Below are 19,935 nucleotides of genomic sequence, written 5' to 3' on the forward strand. Positions count from 1 at the left end.
AATAGGATTTGGATGGGAACCTTTTAAGAAATTAAAATATATTTGATTGTCATTTGTTGTTATAATTATGATAATACACAGTTTAACAAACTTAGAATAGCAAACCAAAAAAGAAAACTAGCACATCATTTAAGCACCAATACTTAATGTCTGTTAATAGCTGTATGTATATCTTTCCTGTTTTTGTGCATAAATTTGCATTTACTCTATTAAATATGATTTCAGATTGTACATATTGTTTGTAACTTGTGTCTGCCTTTAGTGGTATAGACATTTTCCCATGCTAACAAATATTTTTGTGCCATATCATTTTGAATGATCATACTGCATGCATTTATTGTGATTTGTTTAACTAGTCTCTTGTGGATTTTTGTTTTAGTTCTTTGCTATCTATATCCTTGTGTATATACATAGTTTTTTCCTTAGGCTGCATTCCTAAAAGAATGAGTCAAAAGTAGTATAAAATAAAATTGTCCTCAAAAGGATGGAATTAGTATCTTACCAGGATTGCGTAAGAATGAAGAGTATATACCTGGGATTTAGTGGGATAATTAAGAAGTACTATTTTGATTGCATGTTAATTATAGAGTTTTTTTCCTTTGATTTAATCACTATACTTTGGAATCCATGTATTAACAAACAAGGTAAATCAAATAGGGAAGGGCAATATCTCCCAGAAGAAAATTGGCCAAAGGCATTAAGTAGGAAATTTCCAAGAAGAAATCTCAATAATCAATAACGTGAAAATGTATTAAGCTTCTCTAGCATTCAAAGAAATGCAAACCAAAATGGTGAATAGAAGCATTTTTAACCTTTCAGATTGAGGATAGTTGTGCTACAGCTTAGTGTAAGACTGTATGTAAGTATAACCTTTCTTGAAATCATTTAATAGTGACTATAAGATTTTAATTTTATTGATAAACATTGACCATAGCAAAAGTATTCACAGAGCTATAAGTACACAGATATTTAACTGCAAAAATTCAGAAATAACCTAAAAATGTCCAACAATGAAGAGTGCTGAAATTCTGGTATATCCCTAAAATAAAAATCTTATGAATGTTTTTTTCTCTTAAATACCCATGCCAAGGTACTTTTATGAAGGAAAACATAATTACAAAGTATACTGGATGTTACTTTTAATATGAATTATCATTGAACACATGGATTCTGTTGAAAGTTATTAACCTCTGTCAAGTAAGAGATCAGGGTTTTCTGTTGTCCAGGGATTGGTTGAAAATAACAAATAAGATGGGGAGGAGGCCAAAGTTTCCATGTAGGTAGGCTGTGTATCTTATTACAACATCTTATATTTTTGAAAAGTAATTATTTTTCTATATACGGATTGTGGGGAATAATGTGTACTATTTAAGATTTAGAAATACTCACCTAAATTCTGGAATAATGTGAAGAATTAATGTATTTTAAATCAGCAGCTCTATTTTTGCTTTTTATTTTAGTTACAAATACTTTCCAAGACTGGACCTTAAGCTTTTTGACAGACCACAGGAGTTGAAACTTTGTTTTAGTAGACACCCTACTGGGAATAGCATTACAAACAGTCCAGCTCTCATGGCTAAGAGAACTAAACAGGTCAGATATTCTTTATCTAATACATGTTAATTTAAAATGTAAAATATGTATACGTGATATGCAGCTCATAGTTTAAAATTATCACACATGGCAACCATTTGAAGACCCACTGTGGTTGTTAATGAAGGAAACTAGATGTCTTGCAGCTCTACTTGTGGCTAAAGTTTTTGAGTGCTTATGTTTATGCTAAGAGAATCCTTGGGAACCAAATATACTTTTTAAAAAAGAACTTTATTGAGATATACTTCATATACCATACAACTCACCCATTTAAAGTACATTCAGTGGCTTTTACTATATTCACAGGGTTGTACAACCACCCCTACAGTCAATTCTAGAACTTTTTCATCGCCTCAAAAAGAAAGCCCGCACCGCTTACCTATTAACCCTTCCGTCCGTCCTCTGCAGCCCTAGGGCACCACTAATCTATTTTCTGTGTCTATAGTCTTGCCTATTCTGGGTATTTCATATAAAAGGAATTATACAATATGTAGTCTTTTGTTTCTGGCTTCTTTCACACAGCATAATGTTTTTAAGGTTCATTCGTGTGGCAGCATGTGCCAGTACTTCATTTATTTTTATTGCTGGATATTCCATTGTGTGGATATGTAGCACATTTTATTTATTCATTCTTGTACATGTGAGTGGTTCCTATTTATGGCTGTTATCATAGTGCTGCTGTGAACATTTGTGTGTAAGTGTTTGTGAGGATATATGTTTTCATTTCTCTTGGGTAAATGCCTAGAAGTAGACTTGCTGTGTCTTATGGTAACTCTGTGTTTAACCTTTTGAGAAACTGTTGGACTGTTTTCCAAAATGGTTATACCATTTTAAATTCCTCCCAGCAGTGTATATGGGTTCCAATTGTGTCACATCCTTGTCAATTCTTGTTATTATCTGTCTTTTTTTTTTTAAATATATTTTTATTTATTTCTAGGAGAGAGAGAGAGAGACAGCGTGAGCAGGGGAGGGTCAGAGAGAGAGGGAGTCACAGACTGAAACAGGCTCCAGGCTCTGAGCTGGCAGTCAGCACAGAGCCTGACGCGGGGCTCGAACCCACGAACCGCGAGATCATGACCTAAGCGAAAGTCGGACGCTTAACCGACTAAGCCACCCAACCACCCTATTATCTGTCTTTTTGATTATAGCCATCCTAGTGCATGTGAAGTGGTATCTCAGTGTAATTTTGACTTTCAGATCTCCTATGGTTAATATAAACATACTCTATGCCAAGTACTACATTTAAAGGGAGTGAAAGGGAGCTAATTTAGGGCAAGCTAGACATCTTGCTTTAATACCATTATCTGATTTAGTTCTAAAGAATCAATCTGTGGTTAGGTATGAGTTAAAATGAAACATCTGTTGACATTGTTGTGGCCTACAAAACATGGAAATTTTCAGAATGAAGTTTTTAGTTCAGGTTTTACCACTTCATGTACAGCCCCCCAAATCCCAATTCATGTACAGCTCCCCAAATCCCAAAGGTAACCTGAAGTATTCCTTAAAACCATACAGTACACATTTCTCTCAGTGTCTGAAGGGAAGTTGTTGCTGTTTGCTTTTATCAGCTTAATAAAAGCCAGTTTTTAAAATGGGAGAATTTGGTTACTAAATCTCTAAATCTCATTTTCACCAGAAGTTTTGTTCCCCAGGCTAGCTGGAAAAGAAAAGAACCTTCCCATCTTAGAAAAACAAGGGATGGTATTTGTAAATATATCTTCAAGTCTAATAGAAATAAAGCTTATATGAAAAGTTAATTTTTCATATAATTTTTATTTAGACATTTTTATTTAGAACACATCACAGCAGAGGAATTTTTAGTACAAGGCACACAGTGGTCATCTCATATATCTGGAAGGCTCTGTAGTTTCTGGGAGTATATAGTTTGATTAAAGCCTGGCAGATGGTTTTGATGCCTACTCTTTTCCACCTAAATTAGAATGAAAATTAGAAGTAAGAAGACATCACTATCATACTGTTGGGTAGGAAGGTCTGTGATCTTGTCAGACTATGGTGCCTGCAATGGCATATGTCTCTTTAAGGAATCAGTCCATGAAAGAATTAAAGACTGTGGTGAGGGAAGGTAGAGGGAAATCTTGGCAGGAAATAGCCTAGGGTATTTGTTAAACATTTTAGCTGGGAGAGGGGTAGAAAGACTGTCACTTTTTAAGAATGCCATTGATGAACCTACAAGCTCTGAATGGTTAAATCCCTGTCATCCATCAAAAATATGAGTGCCTTCTATGTGAAGGGCAACAATTAGCCATTATATTATAAAAATAGGGATGATCCCTGCCCTTAAGGGATTTCTAGTCTATTCGGAAAGGCTTGCTTGGCAGCAGATAGTTACAGTGCAGTATAAAGTGCTTCTATAGATGAATGTTGAAGGAACCATGTTGAACTAAGTAGGAAGCCACTCAGGAAAATAAAACTGTGAAATGCTTGATTTTAGAGTTAAATTTTACATTACATTCTTCTCTTTTCCTTCTCACTTTTCTCCCCACCCTAATGGATTTTAATAAATACCTTACTGGGTTTTCTTTTAAGTTTTTTTTGGTAAGTAATCCCTACTCCCAAGATGGGGCTCAACCCCGTGGCCCAGAGATCAAGAGTCATATGTCCTACCGACTGAGCCAGCCAGGTGCCCCAAATACCATAATGTTTTATTTATTCTCTTTCTAGGAGATAAAAACGGCTCATAAGTTGGCGAAGAGATGTTACACAAATCCACCACAATGGGCCAAGTGTCTCTTCAGTCATTGTTACAGCTTATGGTTTATTTGTCTCCCAGCCTATGTTAGAGTTTCTCATCCTAAGGTCAGAGCACTTCAGCAGGCATATGATGTACTTATAAAGATGAGGAAAACAGATGTGGATCCGCTAGATGAGGCAAGTATGACACACTGAGTTATCATTACTAAGATATGTTTTATTTTTGTACATTTAAGAAAACTAGGTCTCGGCCATTCTAAAGTGCTCTCAAGTATTTTCATTAAGCAGGAAAGGTAAAACTAGTACTTTGTTTCATAGAGCTAGTACTTATTATTTATTTTTAAATACATTTATGTAAAAATTATTGGTTTGAAATGAAGCAGAGACTGCTTTAGTTAGGTCAGATCGTTTGCACCTTATAAATAGAAAATAATATTGACTTCATTTTATTCTTAGTATAATGTTATTAGAAAGTACCTAGAAAATAGGCTTTTAGTAAGCAGCTCTCCACTTAAGCTTTATATCTAGGATGAATTATATAACCTGTGTTTCATTATATGTCTGAAAATGTAGATCCAGATTTCTCAACCTTGGCACTATTGACATTTTGGTCCACATAGTTATTTATTGTGGGCCTGTTCTATGCATTGCAGGATGTTTACCAGCATCCCTGGCCTCTACTTACTAGATATCAGTAGCACCCTCCCTTTTCCTACGTGGCAATAAGAAATGTCTGCAGACACTGCCAACTGTTCCCTGGAGGTCCACATCACCCCACTGATATAGACATTATAGTTGATACCATCTTTATAAAGTTAACTTGAGGGTTAAGTCAGTTAATGTACAGATTGTGCCTAGAATAGTATCTGGCTTATAGTGTAAGCACTCAGTGAATGATATGCTAAAGGTTTTATAGACACTACCTCTTTAAAGCTTCCGAGCCATTCTAAAAGATAGGTAGTGATATTATCCAGTCAATGGTTGAAGAAATGGAATCACTTATTTAGCCTTTCTCTTTGATGTTTTTCCCTCTAAAAATAACTTTTGGTGTTAAAATAACTGTAAATGATATTTAGAATCAGATTAGAATTTAAAGCAAAGTTGAAATAAAAATTCAGAGTAATGGGTATTTGAGGGGAAAGAGCACAGGGGAAGAGAAGAGAAATGGGATTGAAGAGAGGTGTGTCATAGGCTTCAACAATGGCTTTTCTTCTTAAAAATAAAAACGATCTTAAATGAATATAGCATGTATAATATGAAGACTTGATAATGCCTGTGGGTACACTAAAACTCATTTTTCTCTATCATGTATATGTTATAAAAGCTTTTAAAATAATTATAAAACAAGTACTAAAATATCCATTCTCATATTTGATTATATTTTCTTTCATCCAATGTTAATAAAACTTTGGAAATTAAAAGTACTTGATCAGAGTGTTTTGTACCTTATGCATGTCAGTGTTTTAAAAAATTTGTTCTAATAGAGTTTTTCTATCTAAGATGTGTTTTAACTTGTGAAAGACATAAAATATTTTTAAAGTATGCTCTCTGAATTGTTACTGTACTCTAAAATCAAAGTACAGTGTACTCGATTGTTTGATAAGTTGGAAGTTCATAATACATATCATAAATTGTATGAAAAGTATTTTCCTCTATAGGTATTAAAGTTGACTGGTAGTCTTTGGTACAAATAATGACCTTCTCTTGTTTTCTGACATGCAGCAATTATGACTAATAAGCTAAACATTTTTTTTCAGATGATTTCCCCAATAAACACTGTGATAAGTTTAAAATTTGAAGCTTAATTTGTTATATTCCTTCTAATAAGTTACATTGACAGATTTTTTTAGTGTCCTGAAGTCATTACCTCTCCACAACTGGAAGAAAGAAATGTTTATTTTAAAACTTAAGAATGTATATTTGCTAAGTATATTTCATATATTTTGTCTATTGTTTATACATAGAGTAGGATATTAAAGTTTTCACAGTATTGTCACGTACATTTTTTCCTTTGGTATTCCCAGCAATTCTCTGAGGCAATTTGTATATTAGCTACATTTTATAAAGAGAGTAATTTGAAACTTAAATGACAAACATGTAAGACTGCCCAAAAAGTAGTTCTGATTTTTAGGTCTGTTTCATTAGAGCCCACTGTCTCATTCATATGCTTGATGTTTTAATTTGACAGCTTTGTGTTCTGCATGTTGTTTGGATTTTAAAATAAAACTCTTAGAAGATCAAGGAATAGCATATGCCACACAGATGAAATTAAAGTGCATAATGCATTTTGCTTTTAATACTATTTACAGAATTAATTTTTTTAAATGTTTCTTTATTTTTGAGAGATAGAAAGAGCCCGTGCTAACGGGGAGGAGCAAGAGAGAGGGAGACACAGAATCCGAAGCAGGTTCCGGACTCTGAGCTGTCAGCAGAGTCTGACGTGGGGCTTGAGCTGTGAGATCATGACCTGAGCTGAAGTCAGACGCTTAACTGACTGAGCCATCCAGGCACCCCATTATTTACAGAATTTTTAAAAAATGTCTTCATTTAAAAAATTTTATTTGAGAGAGATGGAGAGCAAGCTGGGGAGGGACAGAGTGAGAGGGAGAGACAGAATCCTAAGTGAGCTCCCTGCTGCCAGCACAGAGCCAGATATGAGGCCCGAACCCATGAACTGCAAGATCATGACCTGAGCTGAAGTCAAAAGTCAGACACTTAACCCACTGAGCCACCTAGGCACCCCTAGAATTTTTAATAAAAATGAAATATTTGTGTCAAACGTATTTCTACACTGTCTTATCAGTCTATTCATACATTGCTGAGTAACAAACCCTCCCAGAACTTAGTGGCTTAAAACAATGATGTCATTAAATAAATCTTATTTATTTATTTTTTGTGCTGAGAATCCAGAAAGGATTCTGGGTGATTTTTCAGTGCTCCTCATTGCATAACTGGGATCACTTAATTATATCGGTTGCTGACTGATCTGCTCTGGGGGGCTCAAGACAGCTGAACTCAAATGCCAGCTAGGTGCCTTGGCAAGGGTGATTGTGACGCTGGGCTCAGGTGGACCCCTCTTTCTCTCTCAGTAGGCTCAGGACCTCCCTCTGTGGTACTTGGGTTTTTCCCCTATGATAGCTTAGAGCTCAAAGAGCATTTGTTTCAAGAGAGAGGAAGTGGAGACTGGCAGTTTCTTAAGGCTTAAACCAGGAAACTAGTACAGTGTCCCTTTAGTCATATTCTATTGGTCATGTAGTCTCAGAAGCTCTTTTCCCTCAGTTCAAGGGTAGGGACATAGACCTCTTGGTGCGAGGAATATCAAAGAGTGCATGGCTGTCTTTTATCTATTACAGATATCGAAAAGATTATGTTACAGGCAATAATATACTGCATTTGAAAAATTGTGTCTCTGTATTATTACTGCTTCTTTAGTTTGGTCCCTGGCTCTTATCTCTTATACAGGTAAAACTGGAAGGTGGGGGAATACTTTCTAGACTTCCAAATAAATTCATTGTCTAGAATGGTTTTAGAAAATTCAGATTAATCCCAGTTTGACATAGAAAGTGATTTACTACTTTATGGCTCACAGGATCTTAAGAGTTGATAGGATTTTAAGGCATTTTAGTGCAGCTTGAATCTGAAGCTGAGATGCTCTGTATAAAATCTGTAACATATGGGATCCTGCCTATATTTGAATTGAATCTAATAGGAAATGTTTGTGTTTTTGTTGAGCTCAGTTATACCTCCTTGTTTGTTTGTTTTTGAAATTATACAAACTATTTACTCTTTTCCTATGGCTTTTTTGGAAAAATTTCAAACTACTCTTCAGATATTTGAAGAACCCTCTTGTACCCCATTCTTTTTCCTCCCTTCACACATCTTACCTACTACTTCTTTCAGTTGTCCTTGATTCTCAGTTTCTTAACACTTCTTTAACCTCGTCATTTATAGAGTTGCTCTAACAGTTTCTGACCTCCTTCTGCGTTTCAATTATACTCTCCATTTCTAGCTTCAAGTATTCATCTTTATGATCCTCAGGTTTTTCATGTCTCTTCTGTTTCATTTGTTCTGTTCTCTTAACTAAAACATCCTTTCTGAAATCTTTTTACTTTCCCCTCTAGTTGAGAGAGCAACTTGGCTTGATATTACTCACAGGTGTTGACCTACTCTGTCCTAAAGTCCCAAGAAGAGTCTGTGTGTATATTTCCTTATTCTCAAACTAAGCTGGAACATAGTCTGTGGCTTTGCTGTCCCTGTTCCTGTAAACTGGCTCACCTCTTTGCCAGGACCTCTTGAGAAACCCGTTTCATTTTTCATGGTTTCTGCTCTAGTCTTCTTAATACGTGAGATTCCAACTTTTAGCAATTTCCAGTTCGCTTATCCTCTTGTGATCAAAACCAGCCCTCTTCAGTAAACACATATTCTCAGAAAAGCCTTTGTTAATCATATTGCAGTGTCTTAACGTTTCTTCTCCTACTTTTCCAAGATGTGGGTTTACAGATCTTTTGTTGTTGTTGTTATGTGGGATCCTGGAGGTGGTGTCTTTAATTCCTTTGGCACAGAATATCAAACATGATTTGTGAGAGAATTATTTTAGTTATATTAGATTTTAAAAATGAATTCCTTCTCAAATTATGGGAACTGGTGGTCATTCTCTTTGTGTAAACTTAGTTACTGAAACAAATGGCATACGTGCACATAGATCTTATGTGAAACAGTTAATAATGCTGGTACTTTCATTAATGAATAGGTTTTAAAAATAATTTACTGAGACTCAGAGCAAAGGATAAAATAGTGCTTAATGACCTTGAGAAGAAGTGAGTAATTTAAAAGTCTCTGCAAGTCATAGATAGATAGACTAATATGCCAACTACTAATGCTTTGATGTTATTTTTTGTTAGGTGTGCTATCGAGTAGTAATGCAGCTCTGTGGACTTTGGGGTCATCCTGTTTTAGCAGTGAGAGTCTTGTTTGAAATGAAAACTGCTAAGATAAAGCCAAATGCTATTACTTATGGTTATTATAATAAGGTAAGTGGGATTGACATTAGGCAATGTACACTGCTTATTAAGATTGATACATTTTTGTACCTTATTCATGAAACTTCTTTCATGGAGGTTTGGGCTATAGTTATTTATGTATGTATTATATATGTATGTATCTCTTTAAAAATCAGGTGTTCCTAATAATTATTATTTTTAACCTTCATTTTACCTTTAGGTAGTTTTGGAGAGCCCATGGCCTAGCAGTACCCGCAGTGGTATCTTCTTATGGACGAAGGTACGGAATGTGGTACGTGGCTTGGCACAGTTTAGGCAGCCGCTTAAAAAGACTGTGCAAAAGTCACAGGTCTCCTCAATATCAGGTAATATGTGTGATTGAAAAGATACTCTCTTGCTGAACCATAAGCTTTATAGGCATACAAGTTTTTAAGTATATGAAATAGAAAATGTAAATGAAATCCTGGTTGATATTTTCATATATAATTAAAGATAGAGGTTACATTATTATTTCCTCCCCACAAGTTTAGAAAGTGTTCTGCAACTATAAATGAATGTGGGGCATTCATGTTTGGTTTCAGAGATTTTCAGTGCATGAGTTATTGAACTGCTATTGTCCTTATCTTCAGCTCCTCAGAATGCGACAGGTGGAAGTGATGGGGACACGGTGAGCCACGGTAGCGTGGATAGTTCTAATGATGCTAACAGTGGGGAGCACACAGTCTTCGTCAGAGATTTAATCAGGCTTGATTCCACTGATAATCACTTTAGCACAGGTACTAAACTCTGGATTGTACTAACCCTTCATTTACTTCTTGTTAAGTCTTTCCCTTTTTAAAAAGCTTTTACCCTCCTTTCTTGAGTTTGCAATATGAGTACTCTAAAAATACTCTCTAGAAATAGGGAAGAATCTAGTCCTCCGATTGCAGATCACTTCTTATTTCCTGTACTGTAACATTCACTTCAAAATGCTGTGCAGAAGGCTCTAGCAGGGTGCTGCCTTGTATTTGTTCATCCTTGATTTGGGAATGTATACAATGTGACTGTAGAAATTGTGAATGAGGAACTTGAGTTTTAGGTGACACAACTTGAAGATCTTTTTTTCATTACGTGGAAAGTATTTATTGAGAATTTGAAATTACAAATAGTAAATGGGGAAGAAGTCACACCATGAAGAAAAGTATTCTCTTTGCATAGTCATTATTTTAAATGACAATCTTTTAAAATCTGAGGAACGTCTGAGGCTACTTTTACAAACAAAGCGAAGGGCATAACCTCTGTCCTCTGAAGTTGGAAATAAGCATAATTCAAGTAGCACATTGAGCAAATATGTGTGTGTTGCACATCCTTCTTTTTGTGTTGTTTTTCTTTTTTGTTGCTGTTGTTATTGTTAATATATCAAGCTTTTCTTTAAAATGAATCCTAAGTCTAATTCCTGTGCTTCATCTGATGAACTTGTCTCAATGACTGAAGTTTCCTTTTTTCTGCTCTTTGTTGCTCTGCTTTTTGCTCTGTGCTGTTTCTTGGTGCTGCATTTGTCCTTGGCTGTCATGGTGTGGGGTGCAGACAGACATGTATGACGTGAAGCTATGGATACACGTGTGCGTTAATTCTACCCTTGAATGTTAACCACTTCAGGTAATTTCCCATTTATTAGGTTCAACTTTGCTGACATGCAAGGGTGGGGGAGAGACCTTTTGTTGTATTTAAAATATTGTTACAGGTGGAAAACAATATTAGTTTTCTTGCCTTTTTCTCCTTCAGATAAGTGTAATCATATATGTACCATGGAAAGTATCCAGCTAACATTTTATGATCATTTTGCAAAGCATATTTGTCATCTTATTTGAAAATGTACTGTGCCTTGCTTATTTTGAGGTTTGTGTGTAGCACCATTGTATCCAATAGTTTATGGGAATTAAGTATTTCAGTGTTATAGCTGTTGAGATGGTTTTTGCTTGCTAAAACTGATCTAAATTCTTGCACTAAAAATTACTCTTACATAAGCACAGAACCATGTATAAATAATTAGAAGTCAGCATAGAGCTATAAGTTATAATCCTGTTTATAAAGCTACCTTTTTATTTCTTCTGTATTTTTTCCCTAAAACTTCTAGAATGAATGGATTTCATTTATGAAAAAAATCAAGAAAATTTTGTGATATGAAACCATTTCACCAGGAATAATTATAATTTTAAAAATAGTAATAGATAAATACTCTCCTTATTCTTCTAAAATGATCCCCTTTAATGGAAAAAACAATCTCCTAGTAATTCTGGGTAATTGGCAAAAAGATTCTAATAGTTGGGAAGAAACTTCAGATCCCTTTTCCTTATATATCCTTTCAGTTGCCTTTCAGAATGCTGAAGCCCTGTTTTCTGAATTTGTGGTGATTAATGTGTCTTTATAGAGTTTTTGGTGATGTCGTGTGGTACTTTTGGAGACTTCCAAACCAGAATCTAAAGTTACTCTCTTATTAAAGATTATCTTGTACAATCTTTCCACTTGGTACCTGATATGGAGTCACTTAGCTTGTTGGGACACATATCTTGGTTGAATCAGTTTTCTTAGTTCCCATGTTGTGGTACCATAATGCTTTCTGAGGGGGCCAATAAGAAATTGACAGGTTAGTCATTTTAACTGGGGATATTTAAGGAAGTTTTGTTCTTTTGTTAAATTGCAAACCCAAAGTTGGAGTAGCAGTGTAACACGTGGTAAAAAGTGGAAGGCACTACAGTTAACACCTAAACAACATGGCTTTGAACTGCACGGGTCTACTTACATGCCAATTTTATTTCAGTAGATACAGTACTATGTATGTATTTTCTCTTCCTTATGATTTTCTTTTTTTCCTTTTTTTATTTAATTTTTTTAAAAATTTGGATGTAGTTGATACATGATGTTACATTAGTTTCAGGTGTACAATGTAACAATTTAACTTATCTATACCTTATGCTGTGTTCACCACATGGTAGCTATCATGGGTTACCATATAACACTGTCATAGTACTTTCTGATTTTCTTAATAACAGTTTTTTAGATTTAAGTAATCTGAGTAATCCCCAACATGGCGCTCAAGCTCACGACCCTGAAATCAAGAGTCTCATGCTCTTCTGACTGAGCCAACCACATGCCTCCTTAATAAAAGTTTCTTATCTCTAGCTTACTTTATTATATATACATACGACATATAACGTGTGTTATCTGACTGTTTATGTTATTGGTAAGGCTGCCAGTCAATAGGCTGTTAGTTGAGTTTTTGGGGTGTCAAAAGTTATATGTGGATTTTTGATTGTGTGGGATGGGAAGGCCAGCGCCTCTAACCCCTGTGTTGTTCAAGGGTCACCTGTGTATTTTTTGTTTCATGCCTCGTTGACACACTTTACAGTGACTCTCTAGGGGCTGAGTCTCAGTTGTGTAGTTTTACATTAGACTTCAGTCTTTGTCTCAGTTTTAAATGATAGAACTTTAAAGCCAGGCTATCTGGCTTTATTATTTAAAGCTTTACTTTGAAATTATTTCATACTTACAGAAGTGTTGCAAGTACAGTACAGAGAACACCTGATTATATTTAGATTCACTCACTTTTAGTTTGCCGTATCTGCTTTATCATTTTCTTTTTGTGCACATATGCACATTGTTTTCCTGTCATGTGACAGCAGGTTGCATACATCTTGCCCTTTCACCTTTTAATACTTTGATGGTATTTTTCTCTGATAAAACCATAGGATAGCTACCAAATTTAGGAAAATATTGACATACTACTTGAATTGGTAGTTGACATTCCAGTTTTGTCAATTGCTGTATCCTCTGTGGCATTCTAGTTCCCCCTTTTAGTCTCCTTTAACCTGGCACAGTTCCTTACCCTTTTCCTTTACCTTTTCATCTTCGTCTTTCACGACCCTGACCTTTTGGAAGAATTCAGTTCGGTTATTTTGTGGAATGCTCCTTGGTTTGAGTTGGTCCCATGTTTCCTTGTGATTAGATTGGGTTTTACATCTATGGCTCTACTACGAAAGTGATGTTGTATCCTTAGATTATCACATCTCAGAGGCACACAATATCTGTCTACCTCTCATTGCTGATACTGATTTTGATCACTTGGTCTTAACATTTGGTTTCTCTTAGTTATTATTATTGCCCATGCGGATAATAAGCTACCTGTGAAGAGACTCTGAGAGTATGTAATGCCTTCTTCCTCATCACACTTTTTCTTATAAATTTAGCATACATTGGTGATTCTTGAACCAGTCTTTACTATGATGGTTATCAAGTAGGTGATTTTATCAGTGCTATCTTCACTCCACATTTATAAGATGGTCTTCTAGTGCATGTCCTCTGGTTTAATCATTTTACTCAGACATACCCTCCTTCGTGTTCTTGAACACTTCCTTTCTTACACAACAAAATGTTTCTGGCTCATTCTTGTAGCTTTCCTGCCTCAGATTTGAAATCAGCCATTTCTTCAAGGACCCAGATTCCTTTCAATGGGCAATAGATTCTAGAAGTCAGTATCTGAGCTCTAGGTATGCTTACTGCTACAGGGTATTACTGCTTCTAGACTTTTTCATCAGAGCTAGGAAATATGTATATATAAAAAATATATACATATTTATATATGTAATATATTATATATATAAATTTATATGTAATATATAAAATATATAATATATAAAAATTATACATATATGTATAAAAGAAAATATGTATATTTTAGAAATACTTCCATTTACTTTTTAAAAAGTTTTTTAATGTTTACTTTTGAGAGAGAGAGAAAGAGAGAAAACATGAGTAGGGGAGGGGCAGAGAGAGAGGGAGACACAGAATCTGAAGCAGGCTCCAGGCTCTGAGCCGCTAGCACAGAACCTGATGCAGGGCTTGAACTCATGAACCGTGAGATCATAACCTGAGTTGAAGTCAGATGCTTAACCAAATGAGCCACCCAAGTGCCCTGAAATACTTCCATTTTTAAATCAACCCCACAAGTTTTTCTTTGCCTTCCTTCATTTTATTTTTTAAAAATCTCTTTTCTTTGACAGTAAGTATCATGGCTGCCAATAACCATCATTATGGTTACTCATTTGCTCAGTCCTGCAGGACACATAAAAATAACTTCAGAATTGCTACATTTATTACTCTGTGAGAAACAGACTTTCTAAGGAGTTCAGGATTTGTCTGTTACCCCCATGACTTAGAGAATATACTCAAAATTGTGTGTTCAGAAGTTTCCTGAATCAGGCCTGTCTTCCTCCCTCCTGTTCCCCATCCTTTCAGTGTGATTCATGTGAAATACAGTTGGTCTCATTTGTTCCTGTTTGCATTCAGTTTTAGTTAGTATGCTCCTCCCAGCGTTGTTGATTTAAATTTTTGAATTTGTAGAAGTTGATGCATTTCCAAAAATAAAAACAATACAGTAAGTCATATTAGAGAAGTTTCTTCTCTATCCCTTCCAGCCTGTTTCCCCCTCACCTTGTCATTAACCAGTTTTATTGTTTTCTGGTTTATTATTTCTGCATTTCTTTTTACAAAAGTAAGCAGGCATATGTTTGTTTTATTTCTTCTTCTTTCTTACACAAAACATAGCATTCTGTAGACATCCTCCAACAGAAACTTTTTGAAACATCTTGGCCAAATCTGTTAATTTATAGATGAGGAAACTAAGTTTCATTGCTTCCAAATTTTTTAGTCTTTGATGTACTTGTTTTTACTTTTCTTTGCTTCTTATCATTTGTTTAAAATGTTCTGTGTGCTTTGTGAGCTTTCTTGTCTTCCTTTTCTGTAAGTTTAATTGTGTAAATCAATGGAATATTCTTTTGACATTTTGTAGCTGGACTATAAGTATATGAAAACATTTACATGTGAGTCTGCTTTCTTTTTAACAGGTGGTCAGTCTGACCAAGGCTATGGGTCTAAGGATGAACTTATAAAGGATGACGCAGAAATTCATATGCCTGAAGAACAAGTAGCAAGAGAATTGATAACTAAAGCAAAAGTGCAAACAGAAGGTTGAGTACTGATATTTACTAGCTTTATTTAGATAAATACTGTAGTTTTTTTTTTTTTTAAGTTAAGATTTCTTTAGTAATCTTTACACCCAATGTAGGGCTCAAACTCATAATCCTGAAATGAATAGTCACATGCTCTACCAGCTGACCCAGCCAGGTGACCCTGTCCCAATTCAGTCATCTTTGATAATTTTGATGACAATTTCTAGAAAGAAATGTAAGGTCTGGGCTTATAAGATACTGTATAATGTTATGTATGGATAGAACGAGTAGTTCCTGAGTTTCAGAATTTAAGAGATCTTTTAGAGACTGTAGGTCAGCCCTCAATTTTGTAGGAAACTGTGATCCATTGAGATATTGATGTGCCAAAGTTAACTAGCTATTTTGTGATAGAACCAAGACTGAATTTGAAGTCCTCAAGCTTGTGTTGAATGCCTGTTTTGTTTTAAAATGCCATTTCACTAAAAGTGCTTCAGGTATTCAAGTAGGTATTTTTCATTGGAAGGTTAAATATAGTGTGTGTGGTTTTCATTGTTTGTTTGTTGTAATGGGACTCATTGAATTGATATGATTTGTAGTAATCATTTTATGGAAATGTGGAGGAATTTTCTGGCTTCCTGGTAATAAAATGTTCTTCTTATTCTCTTACATAAAAGTATACTTTCCTTTAATGATGTCATTTATTTTATACTCCAGAGTTATGCAGAAGCAAGCCCCTTTCCTATTTTACATGTGGTAGGAGTATAACTGAAGGCCAAAGTCTTAATTTATTCACAGAATGCTCAAGTTAGCATCATTGAAACTAAAGTAAAGCATTTATTTTAGTCAACGATGGCAGTATTTATGGCATAAAGTAAATCAGACACAACAAATTAGTAATAAAGTAGTCACATTCACTCCCACTTGGAGAAGAAATATAAAAAAATAAAATATTATAAAAATCAACATATGCTTTCTGTACAGTGTTAGTAAAAGTAGGAATAACATCCAAATATTTTTCCCAGAGGTGTGTGATGTCTCTGCTGTTGTGGCAAAACATTGCCAACCTAGTGCAGAGCCACAGAGCCCTACTGAGCCTCCCGCATGGGGCAGCAGTATTGTGAGAGTTCCATCTGGTATGTTGGATCTCAATGGCAGGAGAAGCAGCACTGGTGAGTCTTGACATATTGATTGATACATATTTAAAATATACTTCTAAAGACATACATGAGCCTTTAATGACATTAAATGGATGACTTCATTGTGATGAATATGGTCAAGAGCCAGGAGTAAGTTTGAATCCTACAAATTGGCTAAAAAACAAGAAGTTGTTGTTTAGAATGTTTAGTATTTAAAAAGAGGGATTCCCAGTTTGGTCCCTCTTTCTCATGGTAGATAATGAGAGAGGACTGCAGGGCCTCCTATACTCAGTAAGAACAAAGAGGCAGAGATGGGACTGAGTTCCAGGGGGTTGTTGTGTGGCAATGGAAGAAAAAGATTCATAGCACTATGCTGTACTACACAAAAATAACAGTGGGTTTTAATTTGGCCAGGTTTATAAGTATCTTGAGCCACTTGTGATTAAGTATTTGGGGTTTTTTTTGTTTTTGTTTTTTTTAATGTTTACTTTTGAGAGAGTGAGAGGGAGCGAGAACATGAGCAGGGGAGGGGCAGAGAGAGAGAGAGAGAGTGTGAGAGAGAGAGAGAGCGAGAGAGAGAGAGAGAGAGAGAGAGAGAGNCCTGACATGGGCTTGAACTCATGGATCACAAGATCATGAACTGAGCCAAAGTTGGATGCTTAACGGAGTGAGCCACCCAGGTATCCCTGTTTTGTTTTGTTTTGTTTTAACTTATTTATTTTGAGAGAGAGAAGAGAGCACAAGTGGGGAAGGGGCAGAGAGAGAGAGTATCCCAAGCAGGCTTTGAACTGTCAGTATGGAGCCTGATGTAGGCTCAAACCCATGAACCATGAGATCATGACCTGAGCCAAAATCAACAGTGGGATGCTTAACCGACTGAGCCACCCAGGTACCCCAGAATATATTTCTTAAATTGAATGTAGAATTCTTAAAATATAAGATATATTTATAGGCCTATATTTATCAATAAATGTGATAAGTTTTAGTGAACAATCAGGTATACACAGCATATATTGCATGATTTGTAAATGTGTATATGTATGCATAGAGGATAAAAGGCAGATTATACATTACAGTGTTATTTCTGGGAGGCAGGTTGAATGGAGGTGTTTTTATTGTTGTTGTTGTTGTTGTATACTTTCTTTGTACCTTCTAAACTTTCTGAATCTTACTCTATCTGTCGCTTTTTAAAAACCAGAACAAACACTTTTATAAAAGTTATATCAGAAACTAGAGTTTCATTTTTATTATTATCCCTTCCCTTTTAGGTAGTACATCAAATGTGCCATTTTCTACTCAAGATCCAGTTGAAGATGCAGTCTTTGGTGAAGTTACTGCTCTCAAGAAGAACGGTGATAGAGGAGATAAAAGACAAAAGCATTTCCCAGAGAGGAGCTGTAGTTTCAGTTCGGAAAGTCGAGCGGGAATGTTGCTTAAGAAGAGCAGTTTGGATCTGAACTCAAGCGAAGCCGCTATTATGATGGGAGCAGATGCCAAGATTCTCACAGCAGCACTGGCCTGTCCTAAGACTGCTCCATTCCATGTTGCGAGCGCCCACAGCTTTGAGACTCCTAACAGTTGTCATCTCATTGATACTAGGACCCGTGTGTCTGAAAGCGCTTGGGATTCCGAGCACAGATCTTCTTCGGTGTTAGAAATGCTTGAGGAAAGCCAAGAGCTCCCAGAACCTGTGATTGATGACAGTGCAGCAAAAACTCCTGTGAAAAAGGATGCATGTGACAGTCCACAGAATGACAGTAATCAGCCTCAGGACTTGACCGTAGGATCCAAAGATGTGATAAACAAGAGGAGTAGTTTATATGGTGTTGCTAAAGCTGTTGAGAGGGAGGATGTTGAAACTGGACTAGATCCTTTGTCTCTTTTGGCCACTGAATGTACCGGACTAAAATCTCAAGATTCTGAAGATAAGGTGACTTCTCCAGTTATTGCACGCAATCTGGCTGATGAAATTGAAAGCTATATGAACCTAAAGAGTCCTTTGGGTAGCAAGTCTTCCAGTATGGAATTACACGGAGATGGAAACAGAGAGTCTGGCACCACCACTGCATTTATGCACCCTCTGGAGAGGAGATCGAGCCTGCCATTAGAGCATGGTCCACCAGCACAGGATGTTCCTGAAAGGGAAAAGAGCTCTCCCGCAGAATCTAGGTCTAAAACTTTCACTGGGCGTTTCAAGCAGCAGACTCCCTCTCGTGCTCATAAAGAACGTTCAACTTCTTTATCAGCACTGGTGCGCTCCTCGCCGCATGGCTCGTTGGGTTCTGTGGTAAATTCTTTGTCAGGGCTAAAGCTAGATAATATACTCTCAGGACCCAAGATAGATGTCCTGAAGTCTGGTATGAAACAAGCAGCTACGGTAGCCAGTAAGATGTGGGTAGCTGTTGCATCCGCCTATAGCTATTCGGATGATGAGGTAAGAGTTTTTTATGTGTGTAGTCTACCTGATAATGTTTCTCATATGTTTTTATATATAAATTATTATGTAGAGATTGCTGGCAACTTTGGTTTTTAAAACTTGATGCATATGTTGTTCTTTTTTGAAATGATTTGACTATAAATGTAAGGTGATTAATAAAAAAGAAATAGACTATCAGGACTACTTTATAATCCCATAGATCAGTCTGAACTAACACATTAAATTTATTTCTTTGGAAGCACTAATGGTTAATACTTAATGCTCTATGATATTTGCATAGCACTTCACTCTTAAATAACTTTTTCATAATAGTTTATTGACAAATTGGTTTCCATATAACACCCAGTGCTTATCTCCACAAGTGCCCTCCTCCATGCCCATCACCCCCCTTCTGCTTCCCCCCACCCCCCTCAGTCCTCAGTTTTTTCTCAGCATTCAAGAGTCTNGAGAAGAATGCTGTTGCAATTTTGATTGGGATTGCATTGAATGTGTAGATTGCTTTGGGTAGTAATGACGTTTTAACAATATTTTTTCTTCCAATCCATGAGCATGGAATGTTTTTCCATTTCTTTGTGTCTTCTTCAGTTTCCTTCATAAGTTTTCTATAGTTTTCATCATTCAGATCCCTTATATCTTTGGTTAGGTTTATTCCTAGATAATTTATTGTTATTTGTGCAGTTGTGAATGGGATCAGTTTCTTGATTTCTCTTTCTATTGCTTCATTGTTGGTGTATAAAAATGTAACTGATTTTTTACCCTGCAACTTTGCTGAATTCGTGGATCAGTTCTAGTAGGCTTCTGGTGGAGTCTGTCATGTTTTCTATGTCGAATATCATGTCATCTGCGAAAAGTGAAAGTTTGACTTCTTCTTTGCCAATTCTGATGCCTTTTATTTCGTTTTGTTGTTTGATTGTTGATGCTGGGACTTACAGCACTATGTTAAACAACAGTGGTGAGAGTGGACATCCCTGTCGTGTTCCTGATTTCAGGGGGAAAGCTGTCAGTTTTTCCCCATTGAGAATGATGTTAGCTGAGGGCTTCTCATATATGGCTTTTATGATGTTTAAGGA

General features: G+C 35.9%; 1 protein-coding gene across 2 annotated transcripts in view; it reads left to right on the forward strand.

The window, feature by feature from the left end:
* Positions 1-19,935, forward strand: part of DENND4C (DENN domain containing 4C) — a 118,764-nt gene that overhangs the window by 67,345 nt on the left and 31,484 nt on the right. Inside the window, exons 16-23 of one of the 2 annotated variants that reach the window (XM_077765079.1) lie at positions 1,461-1,593; positions 4,276-4,482; positions 9,207-9,335; positions 9,526-9,670; positions 9,935-10,081; positions 15,188-15,310; positions 16,315-16,461; positions 17,697-18,862. In XM_077765079.1, the coding sequence (XP_077621205.1) occupies positions 1,461-1,593; positions 4,276-4,482; positions 9,207-9,335; positions 9,526-9,670; positions 9,935-10,081; positions 15,188-15,310; positions 16,315-16,461; positions 17,697-18,862 (2,197 nt within the window). The remainder of the gene's footprint in view (positions 1-1,460; positions 1,594-4,275; positions 4,483-9,206; positions 9,336-9,525; positions 9,671-9,934; positions 10,082-15,187; positions 15,311-16,314; positions 16,462-17,696; positions 18,863-19,935) is intronic. The other variant, XM_077765080.1, reaches the window with a different exon arrangement.

Source organism: Crocuta crocuta, unplaced genomic scaffold (assembly GCF_008692635.1).
Source record: "Crocuta crocuta isolate KB4526 unplaced genomic scaffold, BGI_CrCroc_1.0 scaffold687, whole genome shotgun sequence".
Taxonomy (NCBI): Eukaryota; Metazoa; Chordata; class Mammalia; order Carnivora; family Hyaenidae; genus Crocuta; species Crocuta crocuta.